This window comes from Pteronotus mesoamericanus, unplaced genomic scaffold, assembly GCF_021234165.1.
Source record: "Pteronotus mesoamericanus isolate MK-2021 breed Mesoamerican mustached bat unplaced genomic scaffold, CSHL_Meso_final contig_27, whole genome shotgun sequence".
Classification (NCBI taxonomy): Eukaryota; Metazoa; Chordata; class Mammalia; order Chiroptera; family Mormoopidae; genus Pteronotus; species Pteronotus mesoamericanus.
The window spans coordinates 3,616,690-3,639,318 of record NW_026555115.1 but is presented as its reverse complement, the minus strand read 5'-3'; the positions used below and the strand labels follow the sequence as shown (position 1 = coordinate 3,639,318).

General features: G+C 32.2%; 1 protein-coding gene across 1 annotated transcript in view; it reads right to left on the bottom strand.

Annotated features, from left to right (window-relative positions):
• DPP10 (dipeptidyl peptidase like 10) overlaps positions 1 to 22,629 on the bottom strand; it is a 715,542-nt gene that overhangs the window by 25,032 nt on the left and 667,881 nt on the right. The window contains exons 15-19 of the mRNA XM_054574986.1: positions 22,234 to 22,281; positions 19,173 to 19,294; positions 17,777 to 17,824; positions 5,242 to 5,340; positions 5,065 to 5,134 (exon numbers count right to left, since the gene is read on the bottom strand). Of these exons, the coding sequence (XP_054430961.1) occupies positions 5,065 to 5,134; positions 5,242 to 5,340; positions 17,777 to 17,824; positions 19,173 to 19,294; positions 22,234 to 22,281 (387 nt within the window). The remainder of the gene's footprint in view (positions 1 to 5,064; positions 5,135 to 5,241; positions 5,341 to 17,776; positions 17,825 to 19,172; positions 19,295 to 22,233; positions 22,282 to 22,629) is intronic.

Sequence of the window (22,629 nt, the reverse complement as noted above, 5' to 3'; positions counted from 1 at the left end):
TCACATAATTATCTCACAAAGTTTACCCTAGCAACCCTAGCAGCAAAGTGGAAAAGCAACAGGAAATACAGGATAGAACAATAAACTAAAAAAAAAAAAAAAAGGTATGGGGAGAGAGTAGGTAGAGAGCAGGTTGGCAGATTAGAAATGAACCATCCAGATATGATGTCTGCTTGGTATGGGGCTTGAAGAAGAAGAGTGTGGAATCTTGGACAACTGCATTGGTCCAGAAATCAAGGCAAGACACTATGATTCCATGAGAATAATGTTATTTACAATTTTCACCAATACACATATTGTTTGTTGAAAGGAAAGTATGTATATGAAAAACATGGTTTTTATCTTGACAGTTGGAAATGAGTGGCTATTAATTTCACTCTTTACAAATGTTAAAAAATAATTACATAGAAAAAAGTTGACAGACAGCTCACTTTCATCAAGATGGCTAAGTTGTAGGATTTTGATATGCATACCGTTGACTGAGTGATAAAATATCTAGAGAAAAATGAATAATGATCTCTCGTTAGAACTGCACTAGTAATCATGTTCATCCAGTTTCTGGACATCATCCATTTGTTCACTCAACATATTTGTGGAGTGACTCTTATGACAAAAACTAGTTGCTATAAAAACATACAAATCAGTGGGGCATTGTTTAATATGTGTAATACATTTCTATTTTCTTAAGATATGAAATATTCCATATGCTAGTCTATTAATTAGTTTTCTAAACAGTCACACCTGGCTTGTCGATTTTTCTTGAGAAACACTGGTCCAAAATGTCATGGGAATCAGAATTTCTTTACATGACATCTTCACAAATATTCAGATAAAATGAAAAAGTGACAATATGACTGATATGGTTTAAGATATATGGAGAGCCTTTAGACAGAAGGTTATATGAGTATAGTTGTATAAAAAGGCATAGATTAGGACTGTAATAGGATATAAATGATCTGATGAAGACTGGGAAAGAAAGTTTCACTAAAACTTGGTGGATAACATGGATAAATGAATTTGAGGATAAGGAACAAGGTCAAAGGACAAGATAGAGTGCACTGCATTCCATAAATTAATTCTTGAACAGTCGCTGCTTCTCTGACAGACTTTTATCAAATGTGGCATACAGAAGTTAAACATGAAAGAGTAGAAAATGGAAAAATATGATGATTCCTTGGCACTGAACAAAACTTCCCAGCTCAACAGTGCTTTTTTCATGGTTACAGCAAACAAAGAAACAAACAACCTTTATCTTTAATAACAGTATATATGCCTAAATTGCTTCCTACCAGGTTCTAGACATTTAGATTTATAGTTATATATTAATCAAATAAGAATGTGTAACTGTAGCTTATCTCACATAATCTTCAGTCTTGCACTATTAACAAAATTAGAGGTTAGTGTGTAGGTTTTCATAAAGTTCCCCTATTTATGCTTAGGCATTTGAGAGATATACTTAACTAATCTAAAAAGCTATTATAGATTTCAAGATTCTTGTCATCTTTTTGTCTCTCTTCAGCCATTGATACAGTTTCTTACACATAAAATGTAAATGTGCATTGCATTAAATTACATATACATGAGAAAATAAGAAAAACATTAACAGGCCAAGGTGATAAATTTTAAATGAATATAGATGTATATCCATTTCATGTGTGTGTGTGTGTGTGTGTGTGTGCGCGCGCGCGTGTATGAATATGGACTATTGGGTCCTTGAAAACTCCCTGTAATGTTAAACAGAAAGACTGGAAATGGACAATTAGGCATCTGAAAGGAGAAAAGAAGTAGGAAAGGAACAAGGGGGTCATGGCCTCAGAGAGACCACTATAAATTGAGGCCACTGAGATACATTTGTAGTGGCCATGCTCCTTGGATTGTCTATTACAGTAAAATGTCCTGTTGCCATTGCTTCACTAGCCCTTTCAATATCATGAAATTAGGTTTGGGTTTCAGATAACACAGAGAGGTGTTCAGAGGACCATATCTTCTGAAGTTTAGCAATAAATATTTAGCAGAAAGGAGTGTGCTAATTGCCAGTGGTCACTTTCTTCGAGGCCAATCTTCCAGCTACTCAGGTATTTGCTGCAGCCTGTCTCCCACTCATGTATTTATTTTAGAATTTCCTGGTTATAAACCCACTTGTGTATGTGACATCACAGGCTCATTCTGTTGGGAACTAGATATACTGCACAGAATAGCATTAAAGTATGGACACCAAAATCACAAAATCATCTCTTCGCCTCATTTAAATAATAGTCACTTTATTTATTATTCATCGCTAATTGCCCATTTAGAGAAAAATCAATTATCATTATACTCTTTCGTAGAATGGGAAATTCACTTGTCACTGAAAATAGCATTTAACCTTAAGAAACAAAATACTTTAAATTATAAGCAATCTAAAAAAAACAGTTACAAAACGCTTCACACTTAAGCCATTCTGACATGTAAAGATTTACAAGCATAAAGATTTTAGAAATGATCATGCAGTTTAAGACAACAGATCATTTCTTAAATTAAAAATCTAAAAAGCCTTCACTTTAGTTTTATAAGTCATATTATGCTAAATGCCTGATAATTTGCATCTGAAAACCAAGGAGTTTAGATAAAGTACATCAATATTTACTATAATCAGCTTATAGAAACTAATGAATTAATACTCACTTTCATTCTTCGTTTCATCAACAAAAAAGTAACAAAGTAAATTCTATAGGCCTGTCAAAATTATTTTTATATGTTTTAGTAGTGAATGTCTGTTAAATAACTTTATGGATGCTAATTTTATATTATATAAAAATATCAAAAATACTATCACTAATAATACAGACACTAATAACTATGATCATGGTTACAATTCATTAATACTAAGCAGTGGTGCTTATGTTCTACCAAACTCTATGGTGACAAGTTTATATAAATTATGCCATGTTATTTTCTCCCATTTATTTATAAGGGAACAGAACATATTGGTAAATCGTTGAGCTATGATTTGAATACAGGCCTACCTGACTCCTAAGCCAGTACCTTCACTCTCCCACCCTCGCTCTAAAAAAGACCTAAATACTCTTTCTAGCAAGAGAAATTGAGCCTTGTGCTAGTTTTACATTCATCTTATAAACCAAATCACCCCCATCAAAGCACAAATCTGATGCCAGGACAAGCTAGTTGGCTTCTTGGAGTCCAGGGCTGCAGAGAATCTGGAACTCTTGTCTACTTTCTCTCCCAACTGTGATGCTTCTCTGGAGCCCTGGGATGTGCAAGAGCAAGGATGCCTACTAGGGTTCCATTCTCTGAGAAAGCATATTTTTTAGTGAATATAAAGAACAATCCCTTTTTCCCAAGGCAGACATAACTGAGACAGAAAATGAGGATATTTTTTCTTTCTCTGTCTCATTTTTAGGTCTTAAATATTTTCCTCAATATATTAGGCATGTAATTCAATAGGAATTGAAGACAACTAGGTGAAAAAGAAAAGGCAAAAGAAAAAATGAAGATGAAAAAAAAACACATAAGAGCTTCCCCAGAGAGACACCAAGAGCTTTGGGGACTTTCTGGATATTAGGGACAAAAGAGAAAGGTCTGAGCATGAGAACTGAAGTGATGCTAAAGGACTATAGGTAGGAATAAACACTGGGCTAAAGGAAAATATTACATGTTACATTTTTCATATTTTTTGGTTTATTAAAATAAGGTGGAAGATTGCTTCTACTTATTAAAATACCTAAATAAAATCTATATAAAATGAATTATAATCACATCAAATATAATAATCATGCATGCTAGGTGTTTCATAAAATGTATTTCATTTAATCTAAAAGCAGCCTTACGACATAGGCTGTACTGCAATGTTTGTTTCCATTTGGGGAAGCTGAGCCTTATGAGAGGTTAAGTAATTTGCTCAAGGACATACTTCTCGAAAGTGACAAAACTGAAGTTTGAAGCTAGGCAGTTGGATTCCACTGACTGAATACTGTCTTCTACGTTATAACAAATAATGTTATTTTCACTTCTATCATTCATTCCTACTGAGGCTCAGATATAATTCTAGACTGTCATGGCAATATGCTAGCTGGGTTCTTAATATGGAAAATAAGTTATAACTCCCAGGAATATAACATTATATCGATATCAAGTTAGTTAACTTTTATGTCTTAGGGTACCATAGAGTCACAATATAGTCTCATAGAAAGTATGGATTAATTTAATTCTAAATTCAATTACATGTTGAAAATACAGTCGAGTATTCTGAGCACAGGAGCTGCTTCAGGCTGGCCATGAATCCAGGAAGGAAAATTGATAGAAGTGATATAAGTGTAACCAAATGTTTCAGCATTGGAAATAAATGTTTCCTCAATATTGCCTAAACAACTGATAAACAACATAGGGCTTATATGTTTCATTATGTATGTACCTTAAGGAAGTTATGCTAAGTGAAATAACCTAGTCACTCAAAGGCAAAAACAGCATGATTCCAATTATGTAGGGTACCTAGAGTAGTAAAACACAGAGAAGCAGAGGGTAGAATGGTGGTCTCCAGTGGCTGGGGGAAAGAGAAATGGGGAGTTGCTATTCAGTGGGTAGAAAGTGTCAGTTATGCAAACCAAATGTGCTTATATTTAATATGCTGTATTGTGAACACAAAAATTTGACAGGTAGACCTCTAGTTAAGTGGTCTCACCACAATAACAATTTTTTTGTATGAAACTAGCTTAACTTTGATATGATATATATATCCCCAAGAAATAAAATTCCAGACCAATCAATATGTTTTTTTTAAAAGAACATAGGGTTAAACAGACATAAACCAAATTCTATATTTCATGATACCCAGTAGTAACATTGAGTTCAATTTGGGATATGAGAAGTACAAAAAATTACACATCCTTCGATGTCATCAAAGGTCACGTCTCTGAGGAACTCATACAAACTGAAGGTGCCCAGCTAACTACACTTCCTCTGTTGTTGTTATTGTTGATTTTAATCAGGATGCTGTTGTGTGTGACATAATAAAAATTATAAAATCTTTAGATTCCTTTTTTTCCCCAAAACAAATAAGATACTTACATTATTAACAGTAGAGCATACTTGTTTCTGTCCGTAAAGTCTTTGGGAAAGGACAACTGTAAAGGAAGTTCTTTTAAAGAAAGAGCAAAATATTAAAGATGTAGAGTCATTTACATGTAAAACTATAAGATGCAGAGAAAGTTGTTCTTAATTCACATAGCATGCACAAAACTTTACCATAGTCATCAATATGAAGCATTTTAATTTCTGACTTTATTATCTTCTTCTTCAGGATAGCTTCCTTCAGCATAGAATTGCTTTCCAATATAAAATATTCTACAAATCAAAAAATGTAGTGTAAATTACTGACTGCTATGTGTTGATCAAGAATCAGTGCAAAACAACAAATAATTATGCAGCTGTTACATTTGGCAGGCACTGTGCTAAAAGCGGTGATTAAATGCTCGTAATTCCTCTCCTGGATAATAACAACAGTTTTCTAACTGAATTCCAGTGACATTTTCTCCAGTTGCCCCTATACTTAGAATTAGCATTTACATTTTCAAATGCAAGTCTGATCATGTTACTACTCTGCTTATGAATATTTAAAAGAATAAAAAATTATCAAGCACGCAATGAGATGAAATTCACAAAGCCAGGATTCCAATACAAAATTACCAAGCATGCAAAAAATCAGAAAAATGCCACACATAATCAGTTCAAAATTTAATCAATAAAAATAACCCAGAAATGATGCAAATGATATAATGGATAGATAAGTATATTCAAACAGATTTTATATGTCATGTGTTCAAAAAGTAGAAAAAGCATGAGGATATTAAGGAGAAATGTGAAAGAAATGTAAAAGGACACATTAAATTTCTAAAAGTAAAAACTGCAAAATCTAAGGTACATGAAAAGTATGAGAGCTAAAATGAAGAAGTACTGGGTGAGGTTAAGAGCATATTAGATATTACAAAAACCAATTAGTGTATCTGACAATGTAGCAATAGAGACTACAAAATTTAGACACCAAGAAAACAAAAAATGAGAGGAAGAATTGACAAACATGAAGGGAGCATCAGTAACTTGCTAGATTTTTAAGTAATATATTAAATTTATAGATTTATCAAGGAAATTGTACATATTAAAAATAGTGAGCTTTCTAGTCTATAAATATGTATGCTTGTTTATATACCCATTTGGATCTTTAATTTCTCTCAAAAGTGTTTTTTTTTATTTTAGGGGTCTTGAACATTTTGTTAGATTAATTTTGAGTATTATATTTCTGATGTTATTTTAAATAGTATTTTGAGCTACTTTTAAATTTTGCATTGCATCATAGTTGATAAAACAGTTGATTTTGTATATTGATCGATATCTGTAGCCAAGACAAACTCATTCATTATTTCGAATAGTTTTGTGAGTGGGTGTGGATTTCATTTTTTGTTGTTGTTTATTTGTTTTATTGACAACCATATCTTCCACAAATAAAGACAGTTTTTCTACTTATATATATTTTTTCTTCATTTCTCTGGCTAAGACCTCTTAACACAATGTTGAATACAGGGGATGAGAGCATATATTCTTTAGTTTTTCCCAATCTTAGAAAAGCATTCAGTCTTTCCACATTAGGTATGATGTTAGTTGTAGTGTTTTTGTAGATACCATTATAAGTTAAGGAACTTTGATGGGAACTTCCCATCTTCTCTGAGTTGTTGATATTTGTTATTATTATTATTAAAATTAATCAAACTCTTCTAAATTATTTGGGTTTACAATATATTGTACTGAATACATTGATTGATTAATTGTTGGATGTTATGGATATCATGGATTTTTCAGGGAAACCCCACATAATTGTAATACGTTATCCTTTTATAAAATGCTGGATTTTACTTGCTAGTATTTAGTTAAGAAGATGTGTATCTGTATTCATAAAATATTGATATTTTGTCTTTGTAATATAAATGTTGGATTTGAAATCTGGTTAATGCTGGCATCATATTTTCTAAAAGTTTACATAAGCTTAGTATTCATATATTAAATATAATACAGAATGTACCAGTGAAACTAAAGTGGGAGCTTCCTTTGTGGAAAGAATGTTAACTGAAATAAAATTTTTAGTAGATAACTAGATATTAAATATTGTATCTCTTCCTGTTTGAATGTTTAAAATACTTTATGTATTTTTAAGAAATTTATCTGTTTCATATCTACTGCCATAAAACTACTTACAAGGTTTCATTACAAAGTTCTAATATATGTAGAATATGTTGTTTACATCATCTGTTTTATTAATAAAAATGGTAATATAGTGTACTTTTTATGATATAAATTTATCTAGAATTTTATTGATCTTTTCAAAGAAAAATCTTTTTGTTTCATGTATTTTTCCCTACTGTTTGTCTATTTTCTCTATGTAACTTATTTCCACTCCTATCTGTATTATTTTCTTCCCTCAGCTTATTTTGTGTTAATTTGCTCTTCTTTTTCTAGTTTCTTAAGATGGAAGCTCAGATGATTGATTTTAAAGTTTTCCTTTCTTGGAATCAAGATGGCAAAGGAGTAAGTGGAAATCACACTGACTTCCTCCCAGGACCAACCTGGAATCACAACTAAATTGTGGAGAGATCACCTGGAATGAACAACTGAACAATGGCGAGAAAGGAGCCTTTTAACCTTGGACAAACAGAATAATCAGCTTTAGCATAACCTAACTGCCACTTATCCTGGGCTCTGACAAAGGTGGGGATAGAGTGGGCTGGAGATGCCTGAAGAGATACTGGGGAAGGAGGCTTTGGGGAGAGAACTGAGTAGCCAGCAGGATCCTGGTGCTGACTCCTTCCCCATATGGCAGCAGCTATCTTGCTCAGGCAGAAACCATTCCCCTGAGCGGCAGCAGCTTGAGAGGACCCAAAGCCCCCCCACCCCCCGCCCACAGTAGCTTACACCTAGGCTCAATAGTCGAAAAATCCTGACGGCTGAGTACAGAGTCACAGCCACAGAGAGTAGATCCCTGGCTAAAGTGGGCACAGAGTTGTCTAGAAACACTTTAGGAGCGACTGGAGATGGAGGCTTTGGGGAGAGAACTGAGAGAGTAGTGGCGGGATCCCATTACTGACTCCTACCCGATATGGCAGCAGCATGAGAGGACCCAATAACCCTGTCCCCAGAAGGGACTCTACCCCGCCCTGTAGCGTCTCCAAGCTAGCCTTCTGAGTGCAAAGTGACTGGATTAACAACGGAAGGAGACAGCCACAGAGAGTAGATTCCTGGAAGTCAAGAAAAGAGAGCCTAAGGTCAGACAGGGTCAAAATCTGACATCATCGGAGGCAGATCCAGAAGGAAAAAAAAATAAAAAACAGCGGTCTCCTACCACAGAAGTTCACACCACAAAGTCAGGAAATCAAGATAGATCAATTTAAGAAGCAGAAGCAAAAGTGAAGAGTCTCACAAATAATGGGAAGACAAAGAAACACCCCCCAGTTGAAAGGAAAGGAGCTATCTCCAGGAAGAGAAGTAAATGAAATAGAGCCAAGTATACGATCAGATACTGAGTTCAAAACAATGGTTCTAAAGAAGCTCAATGAGCTCAATGAGCTCAGAATTACGAAAAACTGCAAGGAATTTACTGCAAACTATATTGGCATGAAAAATGATATAGAAATGATTAGTAAGAGACAAGAGGAAATGAAGAATACAATTTCTGAATTGAAGAACACAGTAGGAGGAATCAAAAGCAGGCTAGATGAAGCAGAAGATTAAATCAGTGAGCTGGATGATAAGGTAGAAAAAAAGCTGCCAGAAAGAGCAATAAAATGAAAAAAGACTCAAAAAGAATGAAGAGGCATTGATGAAATGCAGGACAACCTGAAACGTAATAATATCCGTATAATAGAGATACCAGAAGGAGAAGAAAAGGAGCAAGGGATAGAAAATTGGTTTGATAAAGTAATGATGGAAAACTTCCCTAATTGGAGAAGAGAAAAATTCACACAAGTCCAGGAAGCGCAGAGGAACATTCAGGAGGAACCCAATGAGACCCACGCCAAGACACATCATCATTAAAATGGCAAATATTAAAGAAAATGGAGAATACTAAAGGCAGCAAGGAAGAAAGAGGTAGGGAGCACTGATAAGGCTAGCAGCTGACTTCTCAACAGAAACACTACCAGCCAGAAAGGAATGGTAAGAAATATTCCAAGTAATGAAAAGCAAAGGTCTGCAATCAAGACTGCTCTACCAGCACAACTCTCAATTAAAATGAAAGACAAAGTAAGGAGCTTCCCAAACAAAAGAAGGCTAAAGGAATACACCTCCGCCAAACCAGCATACAAAGTACTAAAGGGACTGCTTTATGATGAAGAAAAAGAGTCTATGAATACCCAGTTCCTTTCATGGTCACCAATACTTGATATTACCAATATGTTTAATACTTATTAATCTGATTGTGGCAATGATGTGTTCTTTTAATTGTTACTTTATTATTTGTTGAAACTAAACCTGATTTTGTATACTTTTTGCCCATTTCTATTATTTTTTAAAAAAGCTTTACATGACTTTTTGGTATTCTTTATCCATTTTTGATTAAATATTTATAGAATTTTTTCCCTAAAAATCAAAAAAATCCAAAATCTATTAAACCTATTATAGATATGTTACAAACCCTTTCCTATTCTATTACTTATCCTTTAATTTTTTTACATGAATATTACTGTATAGTCTTAAGGGTTTAATACAGTCATATTGTCAATACTTTATAGCTTCTGGGTTTGAATATTTTTCTTCAGGGTAAGAAAAATATTAGTTTGTATTTTCTCCTAAAGCTCCTTCGATTTTACTTATTGATTTTTAACTCTCCTGAATATTTGTTGTATAATGTGTGAAATAGGGCTCTATATTTGTTTTATTTCAAGTAATATTGGTCCATGCCCCTTATTTGTTGAATAAGCCTTATTTTCCCCATTGACTTGAAATATCAATTTAATCATATATTACCTTTTTAGACAGACATATATGTGTGTTTCTGGAATGCTCATTTTATTTCATTGATCTACTTGATTATTTCTGTGCAAGTGTCATGATTGCTGAGACTTTATAATGGATTTAAATTTTTTTAATATTTTATAATAGATCTTGACATTTAAACAAATACATAAATAAAATAAAATATGCATTTAAAAAATAAAAAAAGAAAGAAAGAAGGAACTCCTACCTTTTGCGACAACAGGGTGGAACTGGAGAATATTATGCTAAGTGAAATAAGCCAGTCGGTGAAAGACAAATACCATATGACCTCACCTACAAGTGGAATATATTCAACAAAATAAACTAAGAAACAAAATAAATCACAGGCAAGGAAACATGGAACAGACTGAAAGTGACCAGAGGGGATGGGGAAGGAGGACAATGGTGGAAAGAAGGAGAAGGAACTAAACCAAGAACATGTATGAATGACCCATGGACATGGACAACAGAGTGGGAACTGACTGTGGGAGAGGGGGGCAGCATGGGATGGGTGGAGGAGGGCAAAGGGGGAAAAATTGAGACAACTGTAATAGCATAAATATGATTTAAAACTAAAATTAAAAAAAGAAAAAAGAAAACAAAAGGTTTTCCTTACTTATAAAGTAACAATTTAGAGCCATAAATTTATTTCTAATTATGTTAGGTTTCCCCAAATTGGGATTAGTTTTGTTTTCAATTTTACTTGGCTCAAAATATTTTTTAAATTATTTTTCTCATTTCTTCTCTAATCATGCCATTTGCGTCCTTCTGTGACTGGTTTATTTCCTTAGCATATTGTCCTTAAAGCACTCATATGTTATTGCATATAGGCCATATCCATGCTCTTTATTAGTTATTTCTAAGTGCAAGTCTCATGTCAAAACATTTTCAGCCTCTTGATTTTTTATTTTGGCTTCACTTTTGTTACTCTAGTTTGAGGATTTTATTTTGTTTTTTATCTGCATTTTGAACATTTCTGCACTATCACATTTTGGTTTGCTTTCTTCTGATAAGTCCACAGTCATTCATAGTTTTGTTAGTATGTGTATAATACATGGATACAATGTGTTTCTATTTTTGATGATTTAACATTTTTTTAATCACTGTTTTTATATTGGGATTTATCCTGTTTAAGGTTTGTTGAGCAATTTTTTCACCTTAATCAAGGGATTCAGCAAAGAAAAAAAACCATAAACACAGACAAAAGCATGGTGATTAAAAAAGGTAAAGGGAGTTAGAGGATGAAGAAGAGGATAAAGGGGGGATAAATGGTGATGGGAGGAGACTTCACTTGCAATGGTAAACACACAGTACAGTATTCAGATGATTTATGAAAGAATTGTGTACCCAAAACCTATATAATTTTATTAACCAATGTCACCCCAACAAAGTCAATTAAAAATTTGGATTAGTCTCTATTTCATCAAATATTTTTCCATGCCTCCCCTTTCTGACTTCAATTAAAAATATAAATTAAGTTGGGCTCTGTTCATTTCTTTCATTCTTTTTTTTCTCTGTGACTCCAGTTTTCTTTGATAATGTTTCAAGTTCATTGATCTTCTGTAAGGTTTAATCTGATTTTAGTTCATAAGTGTTAAGGTTTTTTTCATATATTTTAAGTTTATAATGTTCCCTTAAATAATATATCCTGTTTTTTCATATTCTCTTAATTTTTCTTGTTCTTTTAAACATATTTATAATAGCAGGTTTTTTGTATTTGTCACTGGGTTCTATCATCTCTCTCATTTCCAAGTCTGTTTTTATTCACTGTTTTTTTTTTTCCTCATAATGAGTCATATTTTCTGGTTTCTTCACATAGCCAGTGATGTTTTATTAGATTCTGACCATTCTGATATTAATGTTAGTGAGTTCTGGATTTTGTTCTGTTATTTAAAAAAATATTGGACTTTGTTCTTTCTGGCAGCTGTTTTAGGCTATTTGCAAGTCAGCTTAATCATTTCAAAATTTTAAAAAATATTTTCTTCAGTGCATATTTAAGTGACCTTTGCTGTATGGATAGTTCGTTTCTATTGCTGAAGCCTGACTCTTCTGGGATCTCCTGTAAACGTTACAGTATCCTGCACTGTGTGAACTCTACATTTACTAGGCTCAAAGAGTGTCTTCCTCTAACATTTAACTTGTATGTTTTGAGATATTTTCAACAATAGGCTCAAGATGAATACTTATAGTCCTATGCAAATTTCTGAGGTTCTTTCTCCCTGTGTCTTCTTCCTCTCTATTGCCTTTTCACCTTCCCACTAGTCTAAAAGTTTCAATCTGACTCTACAGTACCATAATTCAGTTATCTCTTCAACTCCAAAGGTGACTGATTTCAGAACTCCCAAAGAATCCACAATCTGATGATGCCGAAGTCCTTTATATAAAATGGCATACTATATGCATTATAATCTACACACACTCTTCTCTATACTTTAAATAATCTCTAGACTACTTATAGTACTTAAGAGAGTATAAAGAGAGTATAAGAGAGTATGTATTGTTTAGGGAAAAATTACTAGAAAAAAGAAGTCTGTATATATTCAGTACAGGTGCAACCATCCATAGGTGTAACTACATATTAAACATCAGCAACAATGTAACATTTTTCCTTGAATGTTTTAAATTCACATTTGATTGAACCCATAGATACAGAACCTGCAGATACAGAGGGACAACTTGTACTCTTCTTAGATTGCTTCTCATTTCACTAGAATTCAGAAAATGATTCCAGCCAGAAAGCCAGAGCAATTACAATTAAATCTCACTTGTTTCCCTGCTTTCAGAGATGTGCAAACTGTCCTGTTGTCCCATGCTTGAAAATTGTTGTTTTGTATATTTTATCCAGTTTTCATTTTATTTTTTTTTCTTTTCCTTTCTTTTCTCCTTCTTTCTCTTTTTCTTTTCTCCTTGTTTCTCTTTCTGTTTCGCAAGAGGCCATGTCTACTTCCAATTACTCTACGGACAGGTTAAGAATTTTTTTAAATTGTCAATAGTTTATCAATGATAATGTATTAAATTCAAACTCCTTAGAATGAAATATAAGGTTTTTATGATATCTCCAGTCTATCTCTATAACATATATCTTTGCTTTCTTAAATATACTTTGTCCCAGACACATTGAACAACCTTTTCTTGAAAGTCTGAACATTTTCATGCTTTCTAACGATTGTATATTCACATTCTTTCTGAAATGCCTTTCCTCTGACTTTTTTTATTATTTGTGCCCCCTTTTACAAGAAAAATTATCATATTCTATTATAAACATTTAATTTTCAGTTTCCTGCATTTGGCTTTGAATTCTATGTGTAATTTCAGGTACATCAAACCACCTCCCTTATAAATAAATGCCATTCTCTATAATACAAATTAGAGAAATTGAATGTTTTCAGAGATTTTTTCCTTTCCCCAACATATAAGAAAGTTCATATTATTTAAATATCAATATGTTTTCAAGAAAGCTATCCCAAACATTCAATTACAAAATCTAAAATGTAAATACTCTGTAAACTTCATCATGGATTCAGCATTTAAAATCTAAGAACTGTGATGAAAATTCTCTTAATACATTTACTTGAGGGAAAAATTATTCATTTTTATATTGATAAGAAGCCAATATTACTTGATATTTGTTAACTACAAATGGTGCAATTTATAAAAACTAAAGCCTGTTAAAATTTTAACTTTAAGTACAGATCATCTTGTTAAAATTTGTTTTAATAAAATAAACAATGGTTTATTGTAGGAAAGTGGCTAATTGATTAAATAAATGAATAAATAAATAGATACAACAATAGGCACAATATGAGGGTAATATACTAATAATTGTTCAGGGTTTCTCTTTGCTATCAAATATCAATGGGAAAAATAAACCTACTACATGAATATAGGGACAGTTGAGAAATTTTTACTTCTAAATCAAAGGCCATTCATTTACCCATGAAATAAAAACAATCCATGGTTTTACTAATTCTATTAATAAAATAGAATTATAGTTAAGAATAAAAGAATATAGAAAATAAATTTTATTTAAGAAAAAATAAATATAGAAAATATAAAAGCCATTTTAAAAATATTAAGAGCAGATAGCATTTTATCATGTTGAATTCAGAAAATAAGCTTTGTAAAAATGTTTTGTAAACTGTGATGGGGTGAAGGATGTGTCAAAACATAATATTAAGTGTAGGACTGAGCAGAAAAGGGAAGAAAATAAGAACAGAAATTTGTGAAGGAGAAAGGAGAGATCAGAAAGCAGAAATATAAAGCAGGATGAGAAGAAAGAGATAGAATGGGGAGAAAGGAAAAAGAAAGAAGAGACGAAGAAATGAGTGGAAAAGAAAAAACCTCATACGTGTAAAATAAAAAAGAAATATAAAAATATAAAAGGAGGAGACAGAATAACAGTAATGTTAGTCAAAGGACTTTTGAAATATTAAAGTAAAATTTTACATATTTATACCTTGTCTGAAGTCACTGAGCATTTTATTGAAGGGTTTCTTTTTCATTGTAAAAGTAATATACATCTACTGTAGAGCATTAGGAGAACACTCAAGAAGAAAGAAGAAAATATTACCTGGAAGGCTGCCAGGTAGATGCAAGAGTTTTATTTATCACTTGCAAATATTTTCTTCCTGATTTTTTCTATTCATTTTCAAATAGTTTTGTTCAAGTGGCATAAGCATTTAGACTCTTTAATCACTTAGAGATATAGCTTAAACATTTTTTTAAGAAATCACTTTAGTAAATGTATTTTTATTTTTAATTATTTTTAAAAGTTTTCAATTATAGTTGACATTCAATATTATATTATTTCAGGTATACAGCATAGTGGTTATACACATATAATTTAATAAATGATCTCCCCAATAACTGTAGTACCCGTTGGCACCAAACTTAGTTATTACAATATTATTGATTATATTTCCTGTACTGTACATATCTGTGACTATTTTGTAACTATCAATTTTTACTTTATCCCTTTACCTTTTTCACCTTTCCCCCCCAATGCCCTTCCCAACATATTTTAATCTTTAATCTTAATGGGAAACTAATGGCAACTTTATTAGAATAATTTGAAGAAAATTTAATAAATGACTATTTCCAACTATATGGACAATATGCAGGTGATCACAAAAAATAACGTAATGACCTAGGACTTGTATGACAGTAGATAGACCTGCAGGCCAAGGTGAGGGAGCAGTTACTTGGAAATGTTTGTGTGAAAGTTCAACAGGGTCCTCAAGCCAGAACCTGTAGCAAGCTAGGTGACTGCACAGGGGTGAGGCCAGGGGTATAGCCACTACAAAATGACTTTCTCTTTTCTTCAGCCACCTACACAATATACTTAAGATGAATCTAAATGACAGCCAAATGACAACAGAACCTGTCTTCCATACATATTACTTCTGGGGCAAAGACCAGGGCAGAGAAAAACAGAATTAAGAGTGGTTCTGCAAGGACAAATGGAAAATATTCAGCACAATAATCTATATTCCATTACAGTGCATTTACAAATTATCCTTTTTTAATGTTGCATTTTGTTTTTTCACTATAATCAATAGCTCTATTATAATTTTCTCTAGGATTGTTTCCCCAGTGTAAACTATTACAAGGAAAAACACTAAATAAATAGATATACAAGAGTTAAGGCTTCTGACTTATGCAAAATGTTTGCTATAATTTGTATTTCTACCATGAAGTTAAGAGGTTCTCATTATATCCTCATTAGCAATGCAAATTTTTGATGCTATTAATTTGTTAGGAAAAATTATACAGCAGTGTTTTACTTTGCATTTCTTTGGTAACTAGAGGGTTTAAAAGTTTTCCATGTTTATTAAATAATTCCATTTTTCTTTTTTCAATTTTCTTTTTATGTCGTGTTCTACTTCATGTGACCCCAAAATGAGTTGTAACTGCTTGAGTAGATTAACAAAGTTTTACTAAAAGATCCATTAGTCCAAAGATTTAGTTGTAATTAAATGTACATTTCATCTTAATTGTTTTTTAGAAGAAAATTTAGGCATCTGACCACTGTTCACAGCTCCCTTTTATTTTGCATGACCTTATGATGATCAGAATTTGGTTATAAATGGAGAAATCAGAAAGATTTCCTTTAGACAAAAGTGTTTCATGATTTGCAGCAAAACTTATTAGAAAACAACGTTGCCTTGTGATCACAGAATGAAATTAATTAAAATTTTTAATGATTTTTAAAGTTTTACAGAATATACAATGTACACAGATAGTTGCCTTTTATTGAGTGCATCTTATGTTTCAAATATATCTCATCTCAGATTCCACAAAAGGTATGTAATGAGCTCATTATATACACTGATTTTTCTATCTATAAAATTCAACCTACTTTCTATTTTATCAGATATACTGTTTTTGTCATCATTATTGCTGCTGTCAGAGTTAATATTGAATAGATTTAACGTGCTTACCATAACCTTTTAAAGATTTATACTAATAAGTAGGAACCGAAAGATGTGCTAAAGTTTTTACAACCATACAAAACTTAATTACAAATCTAGAAATTTTGTTTTTATCTGGAATAGGCAAGAAGTCATCATATGGTAGTATCTGAAGAGCATAAAAGGTCTTCCTCTGCACTCTGAAACTGAAATTTGTAATTCAACATTGCACTTTTATAACTGCATTTCTTTTAAGTTTAGGCATCTCAGTAAAACTTCTACTTAAATATAAGCATATGATGTGAGAGTCAAAAAGTCAATAGAATCAGATGCCATCATGCAGAAGCAATTACAAACCCTATTCTGGAACCAGACTGTCCCATCAGAATCCTGACTATGTCACCTATTAGTATGACTCTAGCCAAGTTATTTAAACTTTCAGAATGTGTCCCCTCATCTTTAAAATAAAATAATAAAATTAACAATGTCAGATGGTGTTCTGAGGATTAAATAAGTTAAATATAAGCCTAATTTACAACATTATAGTATCCCACAGAAATCATTAGAACCTAAGAATATTAATTAAATAAATTTGTTTAAATTGAAAGAAGGAAAAGAAACATGGAAAAAAGTAAGAAGAAGTAAGAACAGGTGTCAGGAAGCAATCTGGCTATTCATTGTTAAGATTAACTCAGCCATGCATTTACTTAAACACTCTACTATAAGTTCTTAAACATGTTGACTATGTCCTGTAAGCAATGAAGATCCAACCTCTGTCATGTTGCTTGATAAAGTAAGTGCTCACTCAGTAGACAAAGGACAGTTGAATAAATACATAAAAGAATAAATGAATACATAAAATTATAAAGTTATGAATATCAGGAACAAAGAGCTAAAATAAATATATATATATCTATATATAATCTTCATAATAAAAAGCTAAAATTATATATATAATCTTCATAATGTTCCCAGGAGTACACAAAATGTGTTGCTCTAGAGGAATAATTTATAGGAGGCCCAGGAAAGAATAATCCAAGGGCACAAAGGGACGAGTAGACTAAAATATATTTAAATAAGCCTAAGCAATCACTGCTCATTTAATACAAACACAGTAGATAACTTATTTCAGGCATATAAGATCCAACTCCAGCTGTAACATGCCTAAACCACTTGCTTTACTGTTTCACTTATATGCACAAGGTCAAGTTGATGGTGCCTACACAGCTTTCTTTGTGCTGGGGATTCTTTTGAAGAAGGTTCTGAAGAGTACAACACTCAGAATAAATAACATAATACCTAAGAACAATACTAACCATGGCTATTCTGCATTACTGTGTCCCTGTACTTACTTGATGGGTTGTCTGTGGTGTGTAGGCTGATCACTGGGACTCCTGGACCTGGATTTTAAAAATACATGCATAAACATTTTAAAGACATCTAAATAATAATTACTGGAGAGGTTACATGATATTTTCCCAAATGGAAATATTTCATAGATAAAACATAATGAAACAGAAACCAGACCACTAGACTCATTCTTCTATGGATATTTTATTCAGAAAAATAAGAACATATGGGGAAAGAACCTGTTTATATAGATTAATGTTAAGGTACCTTTTTTCCAAAATCTCCTATAGTTCTATATGTCTGTGGTTTTAGCCAATATGATACAACTTCCTCTCTCTTTCTCTAGTCTTTTATAGAATAGTCACAGATATTCAGAAAGCTGATTTTGGCTCTTTGACCCCTCCCTCATCTGCACAAGCAAGATTAAATTCTACTTACCCACTCAGCCAAGAAAAAAAAATGCATGCATATTAGAATTGTTTCATTAACAAGATAAATAAAAATGAGGGCTAATAATATCTTAATTTTTAAAAGTATGTTACTGAAATCACTAATTATTTCAAATATACTAGTTAATTCAGGTGTAACCATAAGAAACTTCACTTCTCTAGGGAGCTCTATATAGAGGCCTAACTATTTTCCCCTGGCATCATCAAACATGTACTTTCTCTTTTTCTTTTTCTTTTGATTACTTCATTTCAGATATCAAGAGGAAAAATAATTTAAATGGGTTAAGTGTTGGTTTATTCTTCACAGTGTGTTAAAACAGGACAGCTTACAGTATGAGCTGAAGCAGTAGCACTCAGTTTATCACATTACAGGAGGACATGTCTCTCATTTCAACTCTGGGAAATATAGTATTTTATTAAAGAGACAATGATTTCTATGAAAATAACTTAGAGATACCATACCCCTGTATAAGACTATACCACTTACAGATAGAAGAATTGGGGTGAGTGTAATTTGTCTGAATTGAATGGGACTAGACCCAGGAAATTCAATTTCTGCTTATCCTAAACCTTTTCACAATCAAGCCAATATTTTAATGACTATTGCTTTTCTGAAATATAACTAAATTAGTTTATTATTGTAGTATAACTTTGCTGATGTAAATATCTTTGTTCACTTTTTTAAAAGGTCCATGTTCAAACAGCCCTTGTTGATCATGTCTACTTACTACCAATGCCTACTTCTAAATGAAGTATATAAATATAATTTATACTTTGGTAAATACATAATTTATAACTTTGAACAAAAACTTATAAATTAAGAAAATTTATATAGCTAGAAAAATAATAGAAAAATCATATAGCTAAAGAGTAACAGTTACTAATGATAGTAATAGATGTTGATCAGATAAAATCAATAAAATAAAGCTTATCAGAAATCATCTTTTACCTTTACAGAGTAATAAGAAATGTTGATTCATAGGACTAAAACTGGCACCAAAATATGTACATCGTTCTTTCATAAAATTACATGAAATACATTGACGATTCAATAATCCTTCAGTAGAAGCACTGGGAAAAAGAAAACAAAATTAGAGGTACTGCCATTCCAGGTACTTCAATGTAAGTCATCTAAGTTTAAATGTTACCATTAACAGAAGAACTACAGTGTTACTTGCATGGAGTTTTATTGTAAATTATGACTTACTATACAAATACAAAGTAAATTTACATTCTTAATGTTGACATACACAGATTCCTCCTATTTAAGAAAATTAAAATTATATATGTATATCTGTATGTAATATGTACGTATGCTTATAAATAAAGAAATTGATTTCCACAGAACTCACTAAAGCTTATCTTTAACAGCATTTTCCGTATAGGTATTTCTTTGTAAAGTATCAAAAGGACTTACCCATAGAGACTAGCATAAAGTCATCACCAATATATATTAATTGAAAGACTAATAAATGGTTTCTCCAGTCACACACAAAAAACAAACTCATTATTTACTCCACTCAACATTCTAAGCATTAGAATTTGATATTAAATTTTTCCCACTAAATATTTGCAGTGATATAATAATATATATAATGTTAGCAATCATACATTGAGACATCAGGGAGGTAATTAAAAAAAAAAAAGCAATAGTCACTTTAGTTTACAAAATGAGTGATGCTTAAGGTCAGAGAGTATGAAATATATCCCCAAGGCTAAATTTCATATCTGGAAATATTTTTTAAAAAAAGCATGTCATAAATTATCTATTCTGATAGATAAAAACACTATTGATACTACATTTAATATATGTTGATTTGACAAAATATTCTCAATTTTACTTTGGAATGAAACATGATTTGGGCTATACATTTGGAAATGACTCATGGTCATGCTGATTTTGATGTACTGCAGGCATGCACATGGGGACAGGGATTTTGATTTTAGTATCAGAAGCACCAGGAGTAATCAAATATGGTTTAAAAATCACAATTTCATATTTGAAACATTCTTAGTTTACAATCTAATTTTTTTCTAGTAAATGTGATTAATATACACTAGGCACTTAAGTGTCTGGTTTATATACTTTCTGTATTAGTTCCTGGTGTATATACACACATACAACATTTGCCATTTTAACCATTTTAAGTATACAGTCCAATGTCATTAATTATATTCACAATATGTGCAAACTTCACTAGAGGAAGTTTACAAATACATACTATTTACATAATGATATTTAGTGACATAACTAGAATTTAAAACCTTTACTTTCTTTACTCCATGTAAGTTTTCAGATCCACGTTTCCTAGAAGTTAATGTTGGTATTTTCTCATAATTTAGACTATGAAATTACTGAAATAAAAAAGCAAATTTTCATACTAAAGTGTAACATTCAATATGGTAGCACTTCTGATTCTGCAAGAGTACCTAATTTGTTAGCCAGTTATTATTTTTATGGCCTTAACAAGACATTGATTGAGTTTTCTGGATTAAACACTAACATTACCTTACAGTCAAGCCAACTGACATTTGATGAGCTATTTAAGGAGAAATTTATTGGTACTATGTTTTCTTTATAGCACAGCCTGTTATGCTAGCACCAGTCACAGAATAATTGACTCTTCTGCCTTATTCACTAAGGAGAAAGTCAAGCACACAAATCTAAGAAGTCATTGTTATTCAAATCACATTTTAGGCTAATAAAGGGAGGAGAAATTGCAGGAGTTCCATTGATTCAACCTGGCCAAGTCTAATATTCTAACACTAGTTTTCCTTTAAGATTTTAATAAAAATGAGAGAAATAAACCATTGGTCAAATATTTCCACATCTTAAAAGGTTTTCATGACTGTCAAAATCAATCATAGTATAAATTTCAATGAAGATAAGCTTCAGGTATCTAAAAAAAAAAAAAGTGACCAGTACTTTGATTAAGACAACTAAACCAAAATTAGAGTCAGTGTCTTTAAATGAAAAACTGTCCTTCCTTTGGAAGTTATTAGGATTGAGAAAGTGAGTTCCAGACTCTAAGAGAAAAGACACAGAATATGAAAATGCCATATTAGAAGGGGTGATAAAAAGGAGAGGCTTGCTTGAGCTCAAAGCAATTTATCCATAAATATAAATATATGGATGAATTAGGGGGAGATAGGTCACTTTAAACATGCATTTTCACTATCAAAGGAAAGTCTAGGCTACTTGGTAAGACTCAGTGGTGATTCTTCTTCTAACATGATGAATTTTCACTGAGAATATTCTGTGGCAGTTTTGACACTTTAAAATTATGAACTGGAAATTAGAGAGTGTATTTAAAGTCCAGAATTAATAAATTGCTTGCCAGGTGAAAACAAAACTCATTCTTGTGAAGTCCTACTGAAACTTTCTAAGTGAGGAGACATTTTAATACTAGATAGACTTGACCTTAAGCCGCTCTTATGAATTTAACTTTCCATCTGGGAAAATCAGACAGATGAAAATATTCCCCATCCATTGTTTTGTTTTAGTAAACAAGTATTACTGACTTTAATAACAAACAATGTATTTTACACACTGTGGTGGGGAGGCAGTGGAAGGAGATACTTCCACTGGATTCAGTCCAATAAGCATTCTCAATGCTTTTATTTTGTTCAGAAATAAACTGCATGTGTACAATATTAATGCCCTGAAAATTCAAAATGAGGCTTAGCAAAAGAAAAGACCACTGGGGAAATATGTGAATGTCTATGATATAGGTAGTTAAGAAAAGCAAGACTCATAAAAATATTTTGAGACTATAAAGACAGGTGAACTAAAAAGGAGCAGCAAGATGGTCTCCACTTTGGTTCAAATGCTTGAGGATCAGAAAGGTTTAAGCAGAGGGACTGGATCAAGAGTGTAAGGTTTTGCCATGCAAAGTTGGCTTTTCCCCAGCCATGTCAAAAACAACTTCTGATTTCTCCACCCCATTGTTAAGCTATAAAGAAGGACATTGAAAAATCACCCTGTGTAGAGAGAGATTTGCGTGGCTTACCTGTACAACTGTCTCCCTCTGGGAGAGGACTCAGTGCTCAAAAAGTAACTGCCCAGGAAAGAAAACAACACAAGCATCAGATACAAATCAATTTTTGCCACACTCTTTTTACTCCAATTTTTATACTGTCAAAAATGTAGAAGAGCTTCTCTATTATTTAATCACAGCACTTTGATCCCTTTGGAAAATATATTTTTTCTAAAAATATCACACTTTTTCATGATCTCTCTCAGTCTCTCTGAGTATGTGTGCATGTGTGTGTGTGCGTGCATGTGCCCATGTAAGTGACTCCCTGGGGGACGGACAGAGACTCTATTATGTGTGCATATTGTTTGGACTAAGACCATGGAAGGTAAAACATAAATCTGGCAGAAAATACTGCAGTTGACAATCTGA